Genomic DNA, 22,500 nt, shown 5'->3' with positions numbered 1-22,500 from the left:
GAGAGAGTGACGGAGAGAGAGAGACGGAGAGAGAGAGACGGAGACTGACAGAGAGAGTGACGGAGAGAGAGTGACGGAGAGAGAGTGACGAGAGAGAGAGATGGCGGAGAGAGAGTGGCGGAGAGAGAGTGGCGGAGAGAGAGTGGCGGAGAGAGAGTGACGGAGAGAGAGTGACGGAGAGAGAGTGACGGAGAGAGAGAGACGGAGAGAGAGAGACGGAGACTGACAGAGAGAGTGACGGAGAGAGAGTGACGGAGAGAGAGTGACGGAGAGAGAGAGACGGAGAGAGAGTGACGGAGAGAGAGTGACGGAGAGAGAGTGACGGAGAGAGAGTGACGGAGAGAGAGTGACGGAGAGAGAGAGACGGAGAGAGAGAGACGGAGAGAGAGAGACGGAGAGAGAGTGACGGAGAGAGAGTGACGGAGAGAGAGTGACGGAGAGAGAGTGACGGAGAGAGAGTGACGGAGAGAGAGTGACGGAGAGAGAGAGGAGGAGACTGACAGAGAGAGTGACGGAGAGAGAGTGACGGAGAGAGAGTGACGGAGAGAGAGTGACGGAGAGAGAGAGACGGAGAGAGAGAGACGGAGAGAGAGTGACGGAGAGAGAGTGACGGAGAGAGAGTGACGGAGAGAGAGTGACGGAGAGAGAGTGACGGAGAGAGAGTGACGGAGAGAGAGTGACGGAGAGAGAGAGACGGAGAGAGAGACGGAGAGAGAGAGACGGAGAGAGAGAGACGGAGAGAGAGAGACGGAGAGAGAGTGACGGAGAGAGAGTGACGGAGAGAGAGTGACGGAGAGAGAGTGACGGAGAGAGAGAGGAGGAGACTGACAGAGAGAGTGACGGAGAGAGAGTGACGGAGAGAGAGTGACGGAGAGAGAGAGACGGAGAGAGAGAGACGGAGAGAGTGACGGAGAGAGAGTGACGTAGAGAGAGTGACGGAGAGAGGGTGACGGAGAGAGAGAGACGGAGAGAGAGAGACGGAGAGAGAGAGACGGAGAGAGTGACGGAGAGAGAGTGACGGAGAGAGAGTGACGGAGAGAGGGTGACGGAGAGAGGGTGACGGAGAGAGAGTGACGGAGAGAGAGTGACGGAGAGAGAGAGTGACGGAGAGAGAGTGACGGAGAGAGAGAGGAGGAGACTGACAGAGAGAGTGACGGAGAGAGAGAGACGGGGAGAGAGAGAGACGGGGAGAGAGAGAGACGGGGAGAGAGAGAGACGGAGAGAGAGAGACGGAGAGAGAGAGACGGAGAGAGAGAGAGACGGAGAGAGAGAGAGACGGAGAGAGAGAGAGACGGAGAGAGAGAGAGACGGGGAGAGAGAGAGACGGGGAGAGAGAGAGACGGGGAGAGAGAGAGACGGAGAGAGCGAGACGGAGAGAGAGAGACGGGGAGAGAGAGACGGGGAGAGAGAGAGACGGGGAGAGAGAGACGGAGAGAGAGAGACGGAGAGAGAGTGACGGAGAGAGAGTGACGGAGAGAGTGACGGAGAGAGTGACGGAGAGAGTGACGGAGAGGGAGAGGAGGAGACTGACAGAGAGAGTGACGGGGAGAGAGAGTGACGGAGAGAGTGACGGAGAGAGAGAGACGGGGAGAGAGAGAGACGGGGAGAGAGAGAGACGGGGAGAGAGAGAGACGGAGAGAGAGAGACGGAGAGAGAGAGACGGAGAGAGAGAGACGGAGAGAGAGAGACGGAGAGAGAGAGAGACGGAGAGAGAGAGAGAGAGACGGGGAGAGAGAGAGACGGGGAGAGAGAGAGACGGGGAGAGAGAGAGACGGGGAGAGAGAGAGACGGGGAGAGAGAGAGACGGAGAGAGAGAGAGACGGAGAGAGAGAGAGACGGAGAGAGAGTGATGGAGAGAGAGAGATGGAGAGAGAGAGAGACGGAGAGAGAGGGAGACGGAGAGAGAGAGTGATGGAGAGAGAGTGATGGAGAGAGAGAGAGACGGAGAGAGAGTGATGGAGAGAGAGAGACGGAGAGAGAGAGAGACGGAGAGAGAGAGTGATGGAGAGAGAGAGACGGAGAGAGAGAGAGACGGAGAGAGAGAGTGATGGAGAGAGAGTGATGGAGAGAGAGAGAGACGGAGAGAGAGTGATGGAGAGAGAGAGACGGAGAGAGAGAGACGGAGAGAGAGAGTGATGGAGAGAGAGAGACGGAGAGAGAGAGTGATGGAGAGAGAGTGATGGAGAGAGAGTGATGGAGAGAGAGTGATGGAGAGAGAGTGATGGAGAGAGAGAGAGACGGTGAGAGAGAGAGACGGAGAGAGAGTGATGGAGAGAGAGAGACGGAGAGAGAGAGAGACGGGGAGAGAGAGACGGGGAGAGAGAGAGACGGGGAGAGAGAGAGACGGGGAGAGAGAGACGGGGAGAGAGAGACGGAGAGAGAGTGACGGAGAGAGAGTGACGGAGAGAGAGTGACGGAGAGAGAGTGACGGAGAGAGAGTGACGGGGAGAGAGAGAGGAGGAGACTGACAGAGAGAGTGACGGAGAGAGAGTGACGGAGAGAGAGTGACGGAGAGAGAGTGACGGAGAGAGAGTGACGGAGAGAGAGTGACGGAGAGAGAGTGACGGAGAGAGAGAGACGGAGAGAGAGAGACGGAGAGAGAGAGACGGAGAGAGAGTGACGGAGAGAGAGTGACGGAGAGAGAGTGACGGAGAGAGAGTGACGGAGAGAGAGTGACGGAGAGAGAGAGGAGGAGACTGACAGAGAGAGTGACGGAGAGAGAGTGACGGAGAGAGAGAGACGGGGAGAGAGAGAGACGGAGAGAGAGAGAGACGGAGAGAGTTAGACGGAGAGAGAGAGACGGAGAGAGAGAGACGGAGAGAGAGAGACGGAGAGAGTGAGAGACGGAGAGAGTGAGAGACGGAGAGAGAGAGAGACGGAGAGAGAGAGGAGGAGACTGACAGAGAGAGACGGGGAGAGAGAGAGACGGAGAGAGAGAGACGGAGAGAGAGAGACGGAGAGAGAGAGACGGAGAGAGAGAGACGGAGAGAGAGAGAGACGGAGAGAGAGAGGAGGAGACTGACAGAGAGAGTGACGGAGAGAGAGACGGGGAGAGAGAGAGACGGGGAGAGAGAGTGACGGAGAGAGAGTGACGGAGAGAGAGTGACGGAGAGAGAGTGACGGAGAGAGAGTGACGGGGAGAGAGAGAGACGGGGAGAGAGAGAGACGGGGAGAGAGAGAGACGGGGAGAGAGAGAGACGGGGAGAGAGAGAGACGGGGAGAGAGAGAGACGGGGAGAGAGAGAGACGGGGAGAGAGAGAGACGGGGAGAGAGAGTGACGGAGAGAGAGAGTGACGGAGAGAGAGACGGAGAGAGAGAGTGATGGAGAGAGAGTGATGGAGAGAGAGTGATGGAGAGAGAGTGATGGAGAGAGAGAGAGAGACGGAGAGAGAGTGATGGAGAGAGAGAGACGGAGAGAGAGAGAGACGGAGAGAGAGAGTGATGGAGAGAGAGAGTGATGGAGAGAGAGAGACGGAGAGAGAGAGAGACGGAGAGAGACAGAGACGGAGAGAGACAGAGACGGAGAGAGAGAGAGACGGAGAGAGAGAGACGGAGAGAGAGAGAGACGGAGAGAGAGAGAGACGGAGAGAGAGAGTGATGGAGAGAGAGAGAGACGGAGAGAGAGAGAGACGGAGAGAGAGTGATGGAGAGAGAGAGACGGAGAGAGAGAGAGACGGAGAGAGAGACGGAGAGAGAGAGAGACGGAGAGAGAGAGAGACGGAGAGAGAGAGAGACGGAGAGAGAGAGAGACGGAGAGAGAGAGAGACGGAGAGAGAGAGAGACGGAGAGAGAGAGACGGAGAGAGAGAGTGATGGAGAGAGAGAGAGACGGAGAGAGAGAGTGATGGAGAGAGAGTGATGGAGAGAGAGAGAGACGGAGAGAGAGAGTGATGGAGAGAGAGAGAGACGGAGAGAGAGAGACGGAGAGAGAGTGATGGAGAGAGAGTGATGGAGAGAGAGAGAGACGGAGAGAGAGAGTGATGGAGAGAGAGACGGAGAGAGAGTGATGGAGAGAGAGTGATGGAGAGAGAGAGACGGAGAGAGAGTGATGGAGAGAGAGTGATGGAGAGAGAGAGAGACGGAGAGAGAGTGAGACAGAGAGAGAGTGATGGAGAGAGAGTGATGGAGAGAGAGAGAGACGGAGAGAGAGAGACGGAGAGAGAGTGATGGAGAGAGAGAGACGGAGAGAGAGAGACGGAGAGAGAGTGATGGAGAGAGAGACGGAGAGAGAGAGTGATGGAGAGAGAGTGATGGAGAGAGAGAGACGGAGAGAGAGAGACGGAGAGAGAGTGATGGAGAGAGAGACGGAGAGAGAGAGTGATGGAGAGAGAGTGATGGAGAGAGAGAGAGACGGAGAGAGAGTGATGGAGAGAGAGAGAGACGGAGAGAGAGTGATGGAGAGAGAGAGACGGAGAGAGAGAGAGACGGAGAGAGAGAGAGACGGAGAGAGAGAGAGACGGAGAGAGAGAGAGACGGAGAGAGAGAGTGATGGAGAGAGAGAGTGATGGAGAGAGAGTGATGGAGTGAGAGAGAGAGTGATGGAGAGAGAGAGACGGAGAGAGAGAGAGACGGAGAGAGAGAGAGACGGAGAGAGAGAGACGGAGAGAGAGTGATGGAGAGAGAGAGACGGAGAGAGAGAGAGACGGAGAGAGAGAGTGATGGAGAGAGAGAGACGGAGAGAGAGAGTGATGGAGAGAGTGATGGAGAGAGAGAGAGACGGAGAGAGAGAGTGATGGAGAGAGAGTGATGGAGAGAGAGAGAGACGGAGAGAGAGAGTGATGGAGAGAGAGAGAGACGGAGAGAGAGTGATGGAGAGAGAGAGACGGAGAGAGAGAGACGGAGAGAGAGTGATGGAGAGAGAGTGATGGAGAGAGAGAGAGACGGAGAGAGAGAGTGATGGAGAGAGAGACGGAGAGAGAGTGACGGAGAGAGAGTGATGGAGAGAGAGTGATGGAGAGAGAGAGACGGAGAGAGAGTGATGGAGAGAGAGTGATGGAGAGAGAGAGAGACGGAGAGAGAGTGAGACGGAGAGAGAGTGAGACGGAGAGAGAGTGATGGAGAGAGAGTGATGGAGAGAGAGAGAGACGGAGAGAGAGAGACGGAGAGAGAGTGATGGAGAGAGAGTGATGGAGAGAGAGAGAGACGGAGAGAGAGAGTGATGGAGAGAGAGACGGAGAGAGAGTGACGGAGAGAGAGTGATGGAGAGAGAGTGATGGAGAGAGAGAGACGGAGAGAGAGTGATGGAGAGAGAGTGATGGAGAGAGAGTGATGGAGAGTGATGGAGAGAGAGAGAGACGGAGAGAGAGTGATGGAGAGAGAGTGATGGAGAGAGAGTGATGGAGAGTGATGGAGAGAGAGAGACGGAGAGAGAGTGACGGAGAGAGAGTGATGGAGAGAGAGAGAGACGGAGAGAGAGAGAGACGGAGAGAGAGAGTGATGGAGAGAGAGAGATGGAGAGAGAGAGACGGAGAGAGAGAGACGGAGAGAGAGTGATGGAGAGAGAGTGATGGAGAGAGAGAGAGTGATGGAGAGAGAGTGATGGAGAGAGAGTGATGGAGAGTGATGGAGAGAGAGAGAGACGGAGAGAGAGTGATGGAGAGAGAGAGAGACGGAGAGAGAGTGATGGAGAGAGAGTGATGGAGAGAGAGAGTGATGGAGAGAGAGAGACGAAAGAGAGAGAGAGACGGAGAGAGAGTGATGGAGAGAGAGAGAGACGGAGAGAGAGAGTGATGGAGAGAGAGAGTGATGGAGAGAGAGAGACGGAGAGAGAGAGAGACGGAGAGAGAGTGATGGAGAGAGAGTGATGGAGAGAGAGAGAGACGGAGAGAGAGTGAGACGGAGAGAGAGTGAGACGGAGAGAGAGTGATGGAGAGAGAGTGATGGAGAGAGAGAGAGACGGAGAGAGAGAGACGGAGAGAGAGTGATGGAGAGAGAGTGATGGAGAGAGAGAGAGACGGAGAGAGAGAGTGATGGAGAGAGAGACGGAGAGAGAGTGACGGAGAGAGAGTGATGGAGAGAGAGTGATGGAGAGAGAGAGACGGAGAGAGAGTGATGGAGAGAGAGTGATGGAGAGAGAGAGAGACGGAGAGAGAGTGAGACGGAGAGAGAGTGAGACGGAGAGAGAGTGATGGAGAGAGAGTGATGGAGAGAGAGAGAGACGGAGAGAGAGAGACGGAGAGAGAGTGATGGAGAGAGAGTGATGGAGAGAGAGAGAGACGGAGAGAGAGAGTGATGGAGAGAGAGACGGAGAGAGAGTGACGGAGAGAGAGTGATGGAGAGAGAGTGATGGAGAGAGAGAGACGGAGAGAGAGTGATGGAGAGAGAGTGATGGAGAGAGAGTGATGGAGAGTGATGGAGAGAGAGAGAGACGGAGAGAGAGTGATGGAGAGAGAGTGATGGAGAGAGAGTGATGGAGAGTGATGGAGAGAGAGAGACGGAGAGAGAGTGACGGAGAGAGAGTGATGGAGAGAGAGAGAGACGGAGAGAGAGAGAGACGGAGAGAGAGAGTGATGGAGAGAGAGAGATGGAGAGAGAGAGACGGAGAGAGAGAGACGGAGAGAGAGTGATGGAGAGAGAGTGATGGAGAGAGAGAGAGTGATGGAGAGAGAGTGATGGAGAGAGAGTGATGGAGAGAGAGAGAGACGGAGAGAGAGTGATGGAGAGAGAGAGAGACGGAGAGAGAGTGATGGAGAGAGAGTGATGGAGAGAGAGAGTGATGGAGAGAGAGAGACGAAAGAGAGAGAGAGACGGAGAGAGAGTGATGGAGAGAGAGAGAGACGGAGAGAGAGAGTGATGGAGAGAGAGAGTGATGGAGAGAGAGAGACGGAGAGAGAGAGAGACGGAGAGAGAGAGAGACGGAGAGAGAGTGATGGAGAGAGAGTGATGGAGAGAGAGAGAGACGGAGAGAGAGAGTGATGGAGAGAGAGAGACGGAGAGAGAGAGTGATGGAGAGAGAGTGATGGAGAGAGAGTGATGGAGAGAGAGAGAGACGGAGAGAGAGTGATGGAGAGAGAGAGAGACGGAGAGAGAGAGTGATGGAGAGAGAGAGTGATGGAGAGAGAGAGTGATGGAGAGAGAGAGAGACGGAGAGAGAGAGACGGAGAGAGAGTGATGGAGAGAGAGAGAGACGGAGAGAGAGAGTGATGGAGAGAGAGAGACGGAGAGAGAGAGACGGAGAGAGAGGGTGATGGAGAGAGAGAGACGGAGAGAGAGAGTGATGGAGAGAGAGAGAGACGGAGAGAGAGAGTGATGGAGAGAGAGAGACGGAGAGAGAGTGATGGAGAGAGAGAGAGACGGAGAGAGAGAGACGGAGAGAGAGTGATGGAGAGAGAGTGATGGAGAGAGAGAGAGACGGAGAGAGAGAGTGATGGAGAGAGAGAGAGACGGAGAGAGAGAGTGATGGAGAGAGAGAGACGGAGAGAGAGAGTGATGGAGAGAGAGAGAGACGGAGAGAGAGAGTGATGGAGAGAGAGAGACGGAGAGAGAGAGTGATGGAGAGAGAGTGATGGAGAGAGAGAGAGACGGAGAGAGAGTGATGGAGAGAGAGAGACGGAGAGAGAGAGAGACGGAGAGAGAGAGTGATGGAGAGAGAGAGAGACGGAGAGAGAGTGACGGAGAGAGAGTGACGGAGAGAGAGAGGAGGAGACTGACAGAGAGAGTGACGGAGAGAGAGTGACGGAGAGAGAGAGACGGGGAGAGAGAGAGACGGAGAGAGAGAGAGACGGAGAGAGTTAGACGGAGAGAGAGAGACGGAGAGAGAGAGACGGAGAGAGAGAGACGGAGAGAGTGAGAGACGGAGAGAGTGAGAGACGGAGAGAGAGAGAGACGGAGAGAGAGAGGAGGAGACTGACAGAGAGAGACGGGGAGAGAGAGAGACGGAGAGAGAGAGACGGAGAGAGAGAGACGGAGAGAGAGAGACGGAGAGAGAGAGACGGAGAGAGAGAGAGACGGAGAGAGAGAGGAGGAGACTGACAGAGAGAGTGACGGAGAGAGAGACGGGGAGAGAGAGAGACGGGGAGAGAGAGTGACGGAGAGAGAGTGACGGAGAGAGAGTGACGGAGAGAGAGTGACGGGGAGAGAGTGACGGGGAGAGAGTGACGGGGAGAGAGTGACGGGGAGAGAGAGAGACGGGGAGAGAGAGAGACGGGGAGAGAGAGAGACGGGGAGAGAGAGAGACGGGGAGAGAGAGAGACGGGGAGAGAGAGAGACGGGGAGAGAGAGAGACGGGGAGAGAGAGAGACGGGGAGAGAGAGAGACGGGGAGAGAGAGTGACGGAGAGAGAGAGTGACGGAGAGAGAGACGGAGAGAGAGAGTGATGGAGAGAGAGTGATGGAGAGAGAGTGATGGAGAGAGAGTGATGGAGAGAGAGAGAGAGACGGAGAGAGAGTGATGGAGAGAGAGAGACGGAGAGAGAGAGAGACGGAGAGAGAGAGTGATGGAGAGAGAGAGTGATGGAGAGAGAGAGACGGAGAGAGAGAGAGACGGAGAGAGACAGAGACGGAGAGAGAGAGAGACGGAGAGAGAGAGTGATGGAGAGAGAGTGATGGAGTGAGAGAGAGAGTGATGGAGAGAGAGAGACGGAGAGAGAGAGAGACGGAGAGAGAGAGAGACGGAGAGAGAGAGTGATGGAGAGAGAGAGAGACGGAGAGAGAGAGAGACGGAGAGAGAGTGATGGAGAGAGAGAGACGGAGAGAGAGAGAGACGGAGAGAGAGACGGAGAGAGAGAGAGACGGAGAGAGAGAGAGACGGAGAGAGAGAGAGACGGAGAGAGAGAGAGACGGAGAGAGAGAGAGACGGAGAGAGAGAGACGGAGAGAGAGAGTGATGGAGAGAGAGAGAGACGGAGAGAGAGAGTGATGGAGAGAGAGTGATGGAGAGAGAGAGAGACGGAGAGAGAGAGTGATGGAGAGAGAGAGAGACGGAGAGAGAGAGACGGAGAGAGAGTGATGGAGAGAGAGTGATGGAGAGAGAGAGAGACGGAGAGAGAGAGTGATGGAGAGAGAGACGGAGAGAGAGTGATGGAGAGAGAGTGATGGAGAGAGAGAGACGGAGAGAGAGTGATGGAGAGAGAGTGATGGAGAGAGAGAGAGACGGAGAGAGAGTGAGACAGAGAGAGAGTGATGGAGAGAGAGTGATGGAGAGAGAGAGAGACGGAGAGAGAGAGACGGAGAGAGAGTGATGGAGAGAGAGAGACGGAGAGAGAGAGACGGAGAGAGAGTGATGGAGAGAGAGACGGAGAGAGAGAGTGATGGAGAGAGAGTGATGGAGAGAGAGAGACGGAGAGAGAGAGACGGAGAGAGAGTGATGGAGAGAGAGACGGAGAGAGAGAGTGATGGAGAGAGAGTGATGGAGAGAGAGAGAGACGGAGAGAGAGTGATGGAGAGAGAGAGAGACGGAGAGAGAGTGATGGAGAGAGAGAGACGGAGAGAGAGAGAGACGGAGAGAGAGAGAGACGGAGAGAGAGAGAGACGGAGAGAGAGAGAGACGGAGAGAGAGAGTGATGGAGAGAGAGAGTGATGGAGAGAGAGTGATGGAGTGAGAGAGAGAGTGATGGAGAGAGAGAGACGGAGAGAGAGAGAGACGGAGAGAGAGAGAGACGGAGAGAGAGAGACGGAGAGAGAGTGATGGAGAGAGAGAGACGGAGAGAGAGAGAGACGGAGAGAGAGAGTGATGGAGAGAGAGAGACGGAGAGAGAGAGTGATGGAGAGAGTGATGGAGAGAGAGAGAGACGGAGAGAGAGAGTGATGGAGAGAGAGTGATGGAGAGAGAGAGAGACGGAGAGAGAGAGTGATGGAGAGAGAGAGAGACGGAGAGAGAGTGATGGAGAGAGAGAGACGGAGAGAGAGAGACGGAGAGAGAGTGATGGAGAGAGAGTGATGGAGAGAGAGAGAGACGGAGAGAGAGAGTGATGGAGAGAGAGACGGAGAGAGAGAGACGGAGAGAGAGTGATGGAGAGAGAGTGATGGAGAGAGAGAGACGGAGAGAGAGTGATGGAGAGAGAGTGATGGAGAGAGAGAGAGACGGAGAGAGAGTGAGACGGAGAGAGAGTGAGACGGAGAGAGAGTGATGGAGAGAGAGTGATGGAGAGAGAGAGAGACGGAGAGAGAGAGACGGAGAGAGAGTGATGGAGAGAGAGTGATGGAGAGAGAGAGAGACGGAGAGAGAGAGTGATGGAGAGAGAGACGGAGAGAGAGTGACGGAGAGAGAGTGATGGAGAGAGAGTGATGGAGAGAGAGAGACGGAGAGAGAGTGATGGAGAGAGAGTGATGGAGAGAGAGTGATGGAGAGAGAGAGAGACGGAGAGAGAGTGAGACGGAGAGAGAGTGAGACGGAGAGAGAGTGATGGAGAGAGAGTGATGGAGAGAGAGAGAGACGGAGAGAGAGAGACGGAGAGAGAGTGATGGAGAGAGAGTGATGGAGAGAGAGAGAGACGGAGAGAGAGTGATGGAGAGAGAGTGATGGAGAGAGAGTGATGGAGAGAGAGTGATGGAGAGAGAGAGAGACGGAGAGAGAGAGACGGAGAGAGAGTGATGGAGAGAGAGTGATGGAGAGAGAGAGACGGAGAGAGAGTGATGGAGAGAGAGTGATGGAGAGAGAGTGATGGAGAGTGATGGAGAGAGAGAGAGACGGAGAGAGAGTGATGGAGAGAGAGTGATGGAGAGAGAGTGATGGAGAGTGATGGAGAGAGAGAGACGGAGAGAGAGTGACGGAGAGAGAGTGATGGAGAGAGAGAGAGACGGAGAGAGAGAGAGACGGAGAGAGAGAGTGATGGAGAGAGAGAGATGGAGAGAGAGAGACGGAGAGAGAGAGACGGAGAGAGAGTGATGGAGAGAGAGTGATGGAGAGAGAGAGAGTGATGGAGAGAGAGTGATGGAGAGAGAGTGATGGAGAGTGATGGAGAGAGAGAGAGACGGAGAGAGAGTGATGGAGAGAGAGAGAGACGGAGAGAGAGTGATGGAGAGAGAGTGATGGAGAGAGAGAGTGATGGAGAGAGAGAGACGAAAGAGAGAGAGAGACGGAGAGAGAGTGATGGAGAGAGAGAGAGACGGAGAGAGAGAGTGATGGAGAGAGAGAGTGATGGAGAGAGAGAGACGGAGAGAGAGAGAGACGGAGAGAGAGAGAGACGGAGAGAGAGTGATGGAGAGAGAGTGATGGAGAGAGAGAGAGACGGAGAGAGAGAGTGATGGAGAGAGAGAGACGGAGAGAGAGAGTGATGGAGAGAGAGTGATGGAGAGAGAGTGATGGAGAGAGAGAGAGACGGAGAGAGAGTGATGGAGAGAGAGAGAGACGGAGAGAGAGAGTGATGGAGAGAGAGAGTGATGGAGAGAGAGAGTGATGGAGAGAGAGAGTGATGGAGAGAGAGAGAGACGGAGAGAGAGAGACGGAGAGAGAGTGATGGAGAGAGAGAGAGACGGAGAGAGAGAGTGATGGAGAGAGAGAGACGGAGAGAGAGAGACGGAGAGAGAGGGTGATGGAGAGAGAGAGACGGAGAGAGAGAGTGATGGAGAGAGAGAGAGACGGAGAGAGAGAGTGATGGAGAGAGAGAGACGGAGAGAGAGTGATGGAGAGAGAGAGAGACGGAGAGAGAGAGACGGAGAGAGAGTGATGGAGAGAGAGTGATGGAGAGAGAGAGAGACGGAGAGAGAGAGTGATGGAGAGAGAGAGAGACGGAGAGAGAGAGTGATGGAGAGAGAGAGACGGAGAGAGAGAGTGATGGAGAGAGAGAGAGACGGAGAGAGAGAGTGATGGAGAGAGAGAGACGGAGAGAGAGAGTGATGGAGAGAGAGTGATGGAGAGAGAGAGAGACGGAGAGAGAGTGATGGAGAGAGAGAGACGGAGAGAGAGAGAGACGGAGAGAGAGAGTGATGGAGAGAGAGAGAGACGGAGAGAGAGTGACGGAGAGAGAGTGATGGAGAGAGAGTGATGGAGAGAGAGAGACGGAGAGAGAGTGATGGAGAGAGAGTGATGGAGAGAGAGAGAGACGGAGAGAGTGTGAGACGGAGAGAGAGTGAGACGGAGAGAGAGTGATGGAGAGAGAGTGATGGAGAGAGAGAGAGACAGAGAGAGAGTGATGGAGAGAGAGAGAGACAGAGAGAGAGTGATGGAGAGAGAGAGACGGAGAGAGAGAGACGGAGAGAGAGTGATGGAGAGAGAGTGATGGAGAGAGAGAGACGGAGAGAGAGTGATGGAGAGAGAGAGACGGAGAGAGAGAGAGACGGAGAGAGAGAGTGATGGAGAGAGAGAGACGGAGAGAGAGAGACGGAGAGAGAGAGACGGAGAGAGAGTGATGGAGAGAGAGTGATGGAGAGAGAGAGAGTGATGGAGAGAGAGAGACGGAGAGAGAGAGACGGAGAGAGAGTGATGGAGAGAGAGAGACGGAGAGAGAGAGACGGAGAGAGAGAGACGGAGAGAGAGTGATGGAGAGAGAGTGATGGAGAGAGAGTGATGGAGAGAGAGAGAGACGGAGAGAGAGTGATGGAGAGAGAGTGATACGGAGAGAGAGTGATGGAGAGAGAGTGATGGAGAGAGAGAGAGACGGAGAGAGAGTGATGGAGAGAGAGAGACGGAGAGAGAGTGACGGAGAGAGAGTGATGGAGAGAGAGAGAGACGGAGAGAGAGAGAGACGGAGAGAGAGAGTGATGGAGAGAGAGAGATGGAGAGAGAGAGACGGAGAGAGAGAGACGGAGAGAGAGTGATGGAGAGAGAGTGATGGAGAGAGAGAGAGTGATGGAGAGAGAGAGAGACGGAGAGAGAGTGATGGAGAGAGAGTGATGGAGAGAGAGTGATGGAGAGTGATGGAGAGAGAGAGAGACGGAGAGAGAGTGATGGAGAGAGAGAGAGACGGAGAGAGAGTGATGGAGAGAGAGTGATGGAGAGAGAGAGTGATGGAGAGAGAGAGACGAAAAGAGAGAGAGAGACGGAGAGAGAGTGATGGAGAGAGAGAGAGACGGAGAGAGAGAGTGATGGAGAGAGAGAGTGATGGAGAGAGAGAGACGGAGAGAGAGAGAGACGGAGAGAGAGTGATGGAGAGAGAGTGATGGAGAGAGAGAGAGACGGAGAGAGAGAGTGATGGAGAGAGAGAGACGGAGAGAGAGAGTGATGGAGAGAGAGTGATGGAGAGAGAGTGATGGAGAGAGAGAGAGACGGAGAGAGAGTGATGGAGAGAGAGTGATGGAGAGAGAGAGAGACGGAGAGAGAGAGTGATGGAGAGAGAGAGTGATGGAGAGAGAGAGTGATGGAGAGAGAGAGAGACGGAGAGAGAGAGACGGAGAGAGAGTGATGGAGAGAGAGAGAGACGGAGAGAGAGAGTGATGGAGAGAGAGAGTGATGGAGAGAGAGAGTGATGGAGAGAGAGAGAGACGGAGAGAGAGAGACGGAGAGAGAGAGACGGAGAGAGAGTGACGGAGAGAGAGTGACGGAGAGAGAGTGACGGAGAGAGAGTGACGGAGAGAGAGTGATGGAGAGAGAGAGACGGAGAGAGAGTGATGGAGAGAGAGTGATGGAGAGAGAGTGATGGAGAGAGAGAGATGGAGAGAGAGAGATGGAGAGAGAGAGACGGAGAGAGAGAGAGACGGAGAGCGAGTGATGGAGAGAGAGTGATGGAGAGAGAGACGGAGAGAGAGTGATGGAGAGAGAGAGAGACGGAGAGAGAGAGACGGAGAGAGAGTGATGGAGAGAGAGAGAGACGGAGAGAGAGAGAGACGGAGAGAGAGAGTGATGGAGAGAGAGTGATGGAGAGAGAGAGAGACGGAGAGAGAGAGACGGAGAGAGAGTGATGGAGAGAGAGAGAGACGGAGAGAGAGAGTGATGGAGAGAGAGAGACGGAGAGAGAGAGATGGAGAGAGAGAGAGACGGAGAGAGAGAGACGGAGAGAGAGAGAGACGGAGAGAGAGTGATGGAGAGAGAGAGAGACGGAGAGAGAGTGATGGAGAGAGAGAGAGACGGAGAGAGAGTGATGGAGAGAGAGAGAGACGGAGAGAGAGAGAGATGGAGAGAGAGTGATGGAGAGAGAGAGAGACGGAGAGAGAGAGAGACGGAGAGAGAGTGATGGAGAGAGAGAGAGACGGAGAGAGAGTGATGGAGAGAGAGAGTGATGGAGAGAGAGTGATGGAGAGATGCTGTGAATTACTCTCTCCCCCTCCCCCTGTACCTGGAGTCTGGACCGTGGTTACGGTTGTCGTGGTGATGAGCGTTGTCGTGGTTTCCTCGTCGACCTCGCTGGTGGGCGTGGCCGGGCCGGCTGGCGACCCCTGACCCCTCTCGCTTGCGGCCAGGATGATGGACGGCAGTTGAGGGGCCATCTTTGATCCTGGCGGCGCGGTGACCCTGGCTGCCCCTTCGGGCGTCGGTCGGGCGGCCATCTTTGATCCTGGCGGCGCGGTGACCCTGGCAGCCCCTTCGGGCCTCGGTCGGGCGGCCATCTTTGATCCTGGCGGCGCGGTGACCCTGGCAGCCCCTTCGGGCGGCCGTGCGGTGGTTGCCGAGAGACTCCAACGCACTGGGGCAGGCTGGGTAGGGTTCATCATCGTCCCTGCAGGGGGTGGGGTCAAGAACAACCAATCGGAAGGCAGCAAGTTACCATCTCACAGCCCATTGGGCGGTACTGAGCCCCGCGAACGGAACAGCAAGATCCCAGGCACCATCCCCGGCCTACCTGCTCCATTAACCAATCTCACACCCGGTGGCTGATACTGAGCGCTGCAAATGGAAGAGCAAGATCCCAGGCTCAAATCCAAGGCTTGATCTCAAGCCGCCCCTCTCTCTAATCCCCACCCCCAGCCGAAGGACAGGCACCAACCCCGAGGCTCAGAGTGAACCCCCAGTCTCCAACGTACCAATGAAATACTTCTCGTCTGACGCCAAGTCCTTTTTCAGCAAGGCCCCGTGAAGCAGGTGCTCCAATCGGGCAGGATCGGACGGGACCTCCGGAGACCCCTCAAGCCCATGAGGGATCTCACTCCCGAGAGAGGCCTTCGGGAAGCCAGTGCTCCGAGTGATCGGTTCAGGAAGGCCCGATGCATGGGACACTAAACCTGCAGACAGAGAAACAGGAGTGAGGGACTGAGAGACACCAGTCAGTGTACAGATATTACCCTGAGAGAGAGGGACTGAGAGACACCAGTCAGTGTACAGATATCACCCTGAGAGAGAGGGACTGAGAGACACCAGTCAGTGTACAGATATCACCCTGAGAGAGAGGGGACTGAGAGACACCAGTCAGTGTACAGATATCACCCTGAGAGAGAGGAACTGAGAGACACCAGTCAGTGTACAGATATCACCCTGAGAGAGAGGGACTGAGAGACACCAGTCAGTGTACAGATATCACCCTGAGAGAGAGGGGACTGAGAGACACCAGTCAGTGTACAGATATCACCCTGAGAGAGAGGAGACTGAGAGACACCAGTCAGTGTACAGATATCACCCTGAGAGAGAGGGGACTGAGAGACACCAGTCAGTGTACAGATATCACCCTGAGAGAGAGGGGACTGAGAGACACCAGTCAGTGTACAGATATCACACTGAGAGAGAGAAACTGAGAGACACCAGTCAGTGTACAGATATCACCCTGAGAGAGAGGGACTGAGAGACACCAGTCAGTGTACAGATATCACCCTGAGAGAGAGGGGACTGAGAGACACCAGTCAGTGTACAGATATCACCCTGAGAGACAGGGACTGAGACACACCAGTCAGTGTACAGATATCACCCTGAGAGAGAGGGACTGAGAGACACCAGTCAGTGTACAGATATCACCCTGAGAGAGAGGGACTGAGAGACACCAGTCAGTGTACAGATATCACACTGAGAGAGAGAAACTGAGAGACACCAGTCAGTGTACAGATATCACCCTGAGAGAGAGGGACTGAGAGACACCAGTCAGTGTACAGATATCACCCTGAGAGAGAGGGACTGAGAGACACCAGTCAGTGTACAGATATCACCCTGAGAGAGAGGGGACTGAGAGACACCAGTCAGTGTACAGATATTACCCTGAGAGAGAGAGACTGAGAGACACCAGTCAGTGTACAGATATCACCCTGAGAGAGAGGGACTGAGAGACACCAGTCAGTGTACAGATATCACCCTGAGAGAGAGGGGACTGAGAGACACCAGTCAGTGTACAGATATTACCCTGAGAGAGAGAGACTGAGAGACACCAGTCAGTGTACAGATATCACCCTGAGAGAGAGGGACTGAGAGACACCAGTCAGTGTACAGATATCACCCTGAGAGAGAGAGACTGAGAGACACCAGTCAGTGTACAGATATCACCCTGAGAGAGAGGGACTGAGAGACACCAGTCAGTGTACAGATATCACCCTGAGAGAGAGGGACTGAGAGACACCAGTCAGTGTACAGATATCACCCTGAGAGAGAGGGACTGAGAGACACCAGTCAGTGTACAGATATCACCCTGAGAGAGAGGGCATCTGAGAGACACCAGTCAGTGTACAGATATCACCCTGAGAGAGAGAGAGAGAGAGGACTGAGAGACACCAGTCAGTGTACAGATATTACCCTGAGAGAGAAGGACTGAGAGACACCAGTCAGTGTACAGATATTACCCTGAGAGAGAGAGACTGAGAGACACCAGTCAGTGTACAGATATCACCCTGAGAGAGAGGGACTGAGAGACACCAGTCAGTGTACAGATATCACCCTGAGAGAGAGAGACTGAGAGACACCAGTCAGTGTACAGATATCACCCTGAGAGAGAGGGACTGAGAGACACCAGTCAGTGTACAGATATCACCCTGAGAGAGAGGGCATCTGAGAGACACCAGTCAGTGTACAGATATCACCCTGAGAGAGAGAGAGAGAGAGGACTGAGAGACACCAGTCAGTGTACAGATATCACCCTGAGAGAGAGAGGACTGAGAGACACCAGTCAGTGTACAGATATCACCCTGAGAGAGAGGAGACTGAGAGACACCAGTCAGTGTACAGATATCACCCTGAGAGAGAGAGAGAGAGGACTGAGAGACACCAGTCAGTGTACAGATATCACCCTGAGAGAGAGAGAGAGAGGACTGAGAGACACCAGTCAGTGTACAGATATCACCCTGAGAGAGAGGGGACTGAGAGACACCAGTCAGTGTACAGATATCACCCTGAGAGAGAGGGGACTGAGAGACACCAGTCAGTGTACAGATATCACCCTGAGAGAGGGGACTGAGAGACACCAGTCAGTGTACAGATATCACCCTGAGAGAGAGGGGACTGAGAGACACCAGTCAGTGTACAGATATCACCCTGAGAGAGGGGACTGAGAGACACCAGTCAGTGTACAGATATCACCCTGAGAGAGAGAGAGAGAGGACTGAGAGACACCAGTCAGTGTACAGATATCACCCTGAGAGAGAGGGGACTGAGAGACACCAGTCAGTGTACAGATATCACCCTGAGAGAGAGGGACTGAGAGACACCAGTCAGTGTACAGATATCACCCTGAGAGAGAGGGGACTGAGAGACACCAGTCAGTGTACAGATATCACCCTGAGAGAGAGGGACTGAGAGACACCAGTCAGTGTACAGATATCACCCTGAGAGAGAGGGGACTGAGAGACACCAGTCAGTGTACAGATATCTCCCTGAGAGAGAGGGACTGAGAGACACCAGTCAGTGTACAGATATCACCCTGAGAGAGAGGGGACTGAGAGACACCAGTCAGTGTACAGATATCACCCTGAGAGAGAGGGGACTGAGAGACACCAGTCAGTGTACAGATATCACCCTGAGAGAGAGGGGACTGAGAGACACCAGTCAGTGTACAGATATCACCCTGAGAGAGAGAGGACTGAGAGACACCAGTCAGTGTACAGATATCACCCTGAGAGAGAGGGGACTGAGAGACACCAGTCAGTGTACAGATATCACCCTGAGAGAGAGGGACTGAGACACACCAGTCAGTGTACAGATATCACCCTGAGAGAGAGAGACTGAGAGACACCAGTCAGTGTACAGATATCACCCTGAGAGAGAGGGGACTGAGAGACACCAGTCAGTGTACAGATATCACCCTGAGAGAGAGGGACTGAGAGACACCAGTCAGTGTACAGATATCACCCTGAGAGAGAGGGACTGAGAGACACCAGTCAGTGTACAGATATCACCCTGAGAGAGAGAGAGACTGAGAGACACCAGTCAGTGTACAGATATCACCCTGAGAGAGAGGGGACTGAGAGACACCAGTCAGTGTACAGATATCACCCTGAGAGAGAGGGACTGAGAGACACCAGTCAGTGTACAGATATCACCCTGAGAGAGAGAGGACTGAGAGACACCAGTCGGTGTACAGATATCACCCTGAGAGAGAGGGGACTGAGAGACAGCAGTCAGTGTACAGATATCACCCTGAGAGAGAGGGGACTGAGAGACACCAGTCAGTGTACAGATATCACCCTGAGAGAGAGGGGACTGAGAGACACCAGTCAGTGTACAGATATCACCCTGAGAGAGAGGACTGAGAGACACCAGTCAGTGTACAGATATCACCCTGAGAGAGAGGGACTGAGAGACACCAGTCAGTGTGCAGATATCACCCTGAGAGAGAGGGACTGAGAGACACCAGTCAGTGCACAGATATCTCCCTGAGAGAGAGGGACTGAGAGACACCAGTCAGTGTACAGATATCACCCTGAGAGAGAGGGACTGAGAGACACCAGTCAGTGTGCAGATATCACCCTGAGAGAGAGGGACTGAGAGACACCAGTCAGTGTACAGATATCTCCCTGAGAGAGAGGGACTGAGAGACACCAGTCAGTGTACAGATATCACCCTGAGAGAGAGGGACTGAGACACACCAGTCAGTGTACAGATATCACCCTGAGAGAGAGAGGGACTGAGAGACACCAGTCAGTGTACAGATATCACCCTGAGAGAGAGGGGACTGAGAGACACCAGTCAGTGTACAGATATCACCCTGAGAGAGAGGACTGAGAGACACCAGTCAGTGTACAGATATCACCCTGAGAGAGAGGGACTGAGAGACACCAGTCAGTGTACAGATATCACCCTGAGAGAGAGGGACTGAGAGACACCAGTCAGTGTACAGATATCACCCTGAGAGAGAGAGGACTGAGAGACACCAGTCAATGTACAGATATCACCCTGAGAGAGGGGGACTGAGAGACACCAGTCAGTGTACAGATATCACCCTGAGAGAGAGGGGACTGAGAGACACCAGTCAGTGTACAGATATCACCCTGAGAGACAGAGACTGAGAGACACCAGTCAGTGTACAGATATCACCCTGAGAGAGGGGACTGAGAGACACCAGTCAGTGTACAGATATCACCCTGAGAGAGAGAGGACTGAGTGACACCAGTCAGTGTACAGATATCACCCTGAGAGAGAGGGACTGAGAGACACCAGTCAGTGTACAGATATCACACTGAGAGAGAGGGACTGAGAGACACCAGTCAGTGTACAGATATCACCCTGAGAGAGAGGGACTGAGAGACACCAGTCAGTGTACAGATATCACCCTGAGAGAGAGGGGACTGAGAGACACCAGTCAGTGTACAGATATCACCCTGCGAGAGAGAGGGACTGAGAGACACCAGTCAGTGTACAGATATCACACTGAGAGAGAGGGACTGAGAGACACCAGTCAGTGTACAGATATCACCCTGAGAGAGAGGGACTGAGAGACACCAGTCAGTGTACAGATATCACCCTGAGAGAGAGAGGACTGAGAGACACCAGTCAATGTACAGATATCACCCTGAGAGAGAGGGGACTGAGAGACACCAGTCAGTGTACAGATATCACCCTGAGAGAGAGGGACTGAGAGACAGCAGTCAGTGTACAGATATCACCCTGAGAGAGAGGGACTGAGAGACACCAGTCAATGTACAGATATCACCCTGAGAGAGAGGGACTGAGAGACACCAGTCAGTGTACAGATATCACCCTGAGAGAGAGAGGACTGAGAGACACCAGTCAATGTACAGATATCACCCTGAGAGAGAGGGACTGAGAGACACCAGTCAGTGTACAGATATCACCCTGAGAGAGAGGGACTGAGAGACACCTGTCAGTGGACAGATATCACCCTGAGAGAGAGGGGACTGAGAGACACCAGTCAGTGTACAGATATCACCCTGAGAGAGAGGGGACTGAGAGACACCAGTCAGTGTACAGATATCACCCTGAGAGAGAGGGGACTGAGAGACACCAGTCAGTGTACAGATATCACCCTGAGAGAGAGGGACTGAGAGACACCAATCAGTGTACAGATATCACCCTGAGAGAGAGGGACTGAGAGACACCAGTCAGTGTACAGATATCACCCTGAGAGAGAGGGGACTGAGAGACACCAGTCAGTGTACAGATATCACCCTGAGAGAGAGGGACTGAGAGACACCAGTCAGTGTACAGATATCACCCTGAGAGAGAGGGACTGAGAGACACCAGTCAATGTACAGATATCACCCTGAGAGAGAGAGACTGAGAGACACCAGTCAATGTACAGATATCACCCTGAGAGAGAGGGACTGAGAGACACCAGTCAATGTACAGATATCACCCTGAGAGAGAGAGACTGAGAGACACCAGTCAGTGTACAGATATCACCCTGAGAGAGAGGGGACTGAGAGACACCAGTCAGTGTACAGATATCACCCTGAGAGAGAGGGACTGAGAGACACCAGTCAGTGTACAGATATCACCCTGAGAGAGAGGGACTGAGAGACACCAGTCAATGTACAGATATCACCCTGAGAGAGAGAGACTGAGAGACACCAGTCAATGTACAGATATCACCCTGAGAGAGAGAGACTGAGAGACACCAGTCAATGTACAGATATCACCCTGAGAGAGAGAGACTGAGAGACACCAGTCAATGTACAGATATCACCCTGAGAGAGAGGGGACTGAGAGACACCAGTCAATGTACAGATATCACCCTGAGAGAGAGGGACTGAGAGACACCAGTCAGTGTACAGATATCACCCTGAGAGAGAGGGACTGAGAGACACCAGTCAGTGTACAGATATCACCCTGAGAGAGAGGGGACTGAGAGACACCAGTCAGTGTACAGATATCACCCTGAGAGAGAGGGACTGAGAGACACCAGTCAGTGTACAGATATCACCCTGAGAGAGAGGGACTGAGAGACACCAGTCAGTGTACAGATATCACCCTGAGAGAGAGAGGGACTGAGAGACACCAGTCAGTGTACAGATATCACCCTGAGAGAGAGAGACTGAGAGACACCAGTCAGTGTACAGATATCACCCTGAGAGAGAGGGACTGAGAGACACCAGTCAGTGTACAGATATCACCCTGAGAGAGAGGGGACTGAGAGACACCAGTCAGTGTACAGATATCACCCTGAGAGAGAGGGACTGAGAGACACCAGTCAGTGTACAGATATCACCCTGAGAGAGAGGGACTGAGAGACACCAGTCAGTGTCCAGATATCACCCTGAGAGAGAGGGGACTGAGAGACACCAGTCAGTGTACAGATATCACCCTGAGAGAGAGGGACTGAGAGACACCAGTCAGTGTACAGATATCACCCTGAGAGAGAGGGACTGAGAGACACCAGTCAGTGTACAGATATCACCCTGAGAGAGAGGGACTGAGAGACACCAGTCAGTGTACAGATATCACCCTGAGAGAGAGGGACTGAGAGACACCAGTCAGTGTACAGATATCACCCTGAGAGAGAGGGACTGAGAGACACCAGTCAGTGTACAGATATCACCCTGAGAGAGAGAGGGACTGAGAGACACCAGTCAGTGTACAGATATCACCCTGAGAGAGAGAGACTGAGAGACACCAGTCAGTGTACAGATATCACCCTGAGAGAGAGGGGACTGAGAGACACCAGTCAGTGTACAGATATCACCCTGAGAGAGAGGAGACTGAGAGACACCAGTCAGTGTACAGATATCACCCTGAGAGAGAGAGGACTGAGAGACACAGTCAGTGTACAGATATCACCCTGAGAGAGAGAGACTGAGAGACACCAGTCAGTGTACAGATATCACCCTGAGAGAGAGGGGACTGAGAGACACCAGTCAGTGTACAGATATCACCCTGAGAGAGAGAGGGACTGAGAGACACCAGTCAGTGTACAGATATCACCCTGAGAGAGAGGGACTGAGAGACACCAGTCAGTGTACAGATATCACCCTGAGAGAGAGGGGACTGAGAGACACCAGTCAGTGTACAGATATCACCCTGAGAGAGAGAGGGACTGAGAGACACCAGTCAGTGTACAGATATCACCCTGAGAGAGAGAGACTGAGAGACACCAGTCAGTGTACAGATATCACCCTGAGAGAGAGGGGACTGAGAGACACCAGTCAGTGTACAGATATCACCCTGAGAGAGAGGGGACTGAGAGACACCAGTCGGGTTTTGAATATCTTGTTTTTTTTCACGCTCTGTTCCTCTGTCTCTGTCCCCCGTCCCTCCTGCTCTCTCTTCCTGTCTCTGTCTCCCTCATTTCCTCTCTCTCACCCTATCTCTGTGTCTCTCCCTCCTCT

General features: G+C 53.6%; 1 protein-coding gene across 1 annotated transcript in view; it reads right to left on the bottom strand.

Annotated features, from left to right (window-relative positions):
- Positions 1 to 22,500, bottom strand: part of LOC137359597 (seizure protein 6 homolog) — a 31,167-nt gene that overhangs the window by 8,383 nt on the left and 284 nt on the right. The window contains exons 2-3 of the mRNA XM_068025426.1: positions 14,833 to 15,030; positions 14,148 to 14,528 (exon numbers count right to left, since the gene is read on the bottom strand). Coding sequence (XP_067881527.1) covers positions 14,148 to 14,528; positions 14,833 to 15,030 — 579 coding nt within the window. The remainder of the gene's footprint in view (positions 1 to 14,147; positions 14,529 to 14,832; positions 15,031 to 22,500) is intronic.

The sequence above is a fragment of the Heterodontus francisci genome, unplaced genomic scaffold (assembly GCF_036365525.1).
Source record: "Heterodontus francisci isolate sHetFra1 unplaced genomic scaffold, sHetFra1.hap1 HAP1_SCAFFOLD_1300, whole genome shotgun sequence".
NCBI lineage: Eukaryota > Metazoa > Chordata > Chondrichthyes > Heterodontiformes > Heterodontidae > Heterodontus > Heterodontus francisci.
Note: the sequence above shows the minus strand (reverse complement) of the source record. Positions and strands in the feature narration are given on the sequence as shown.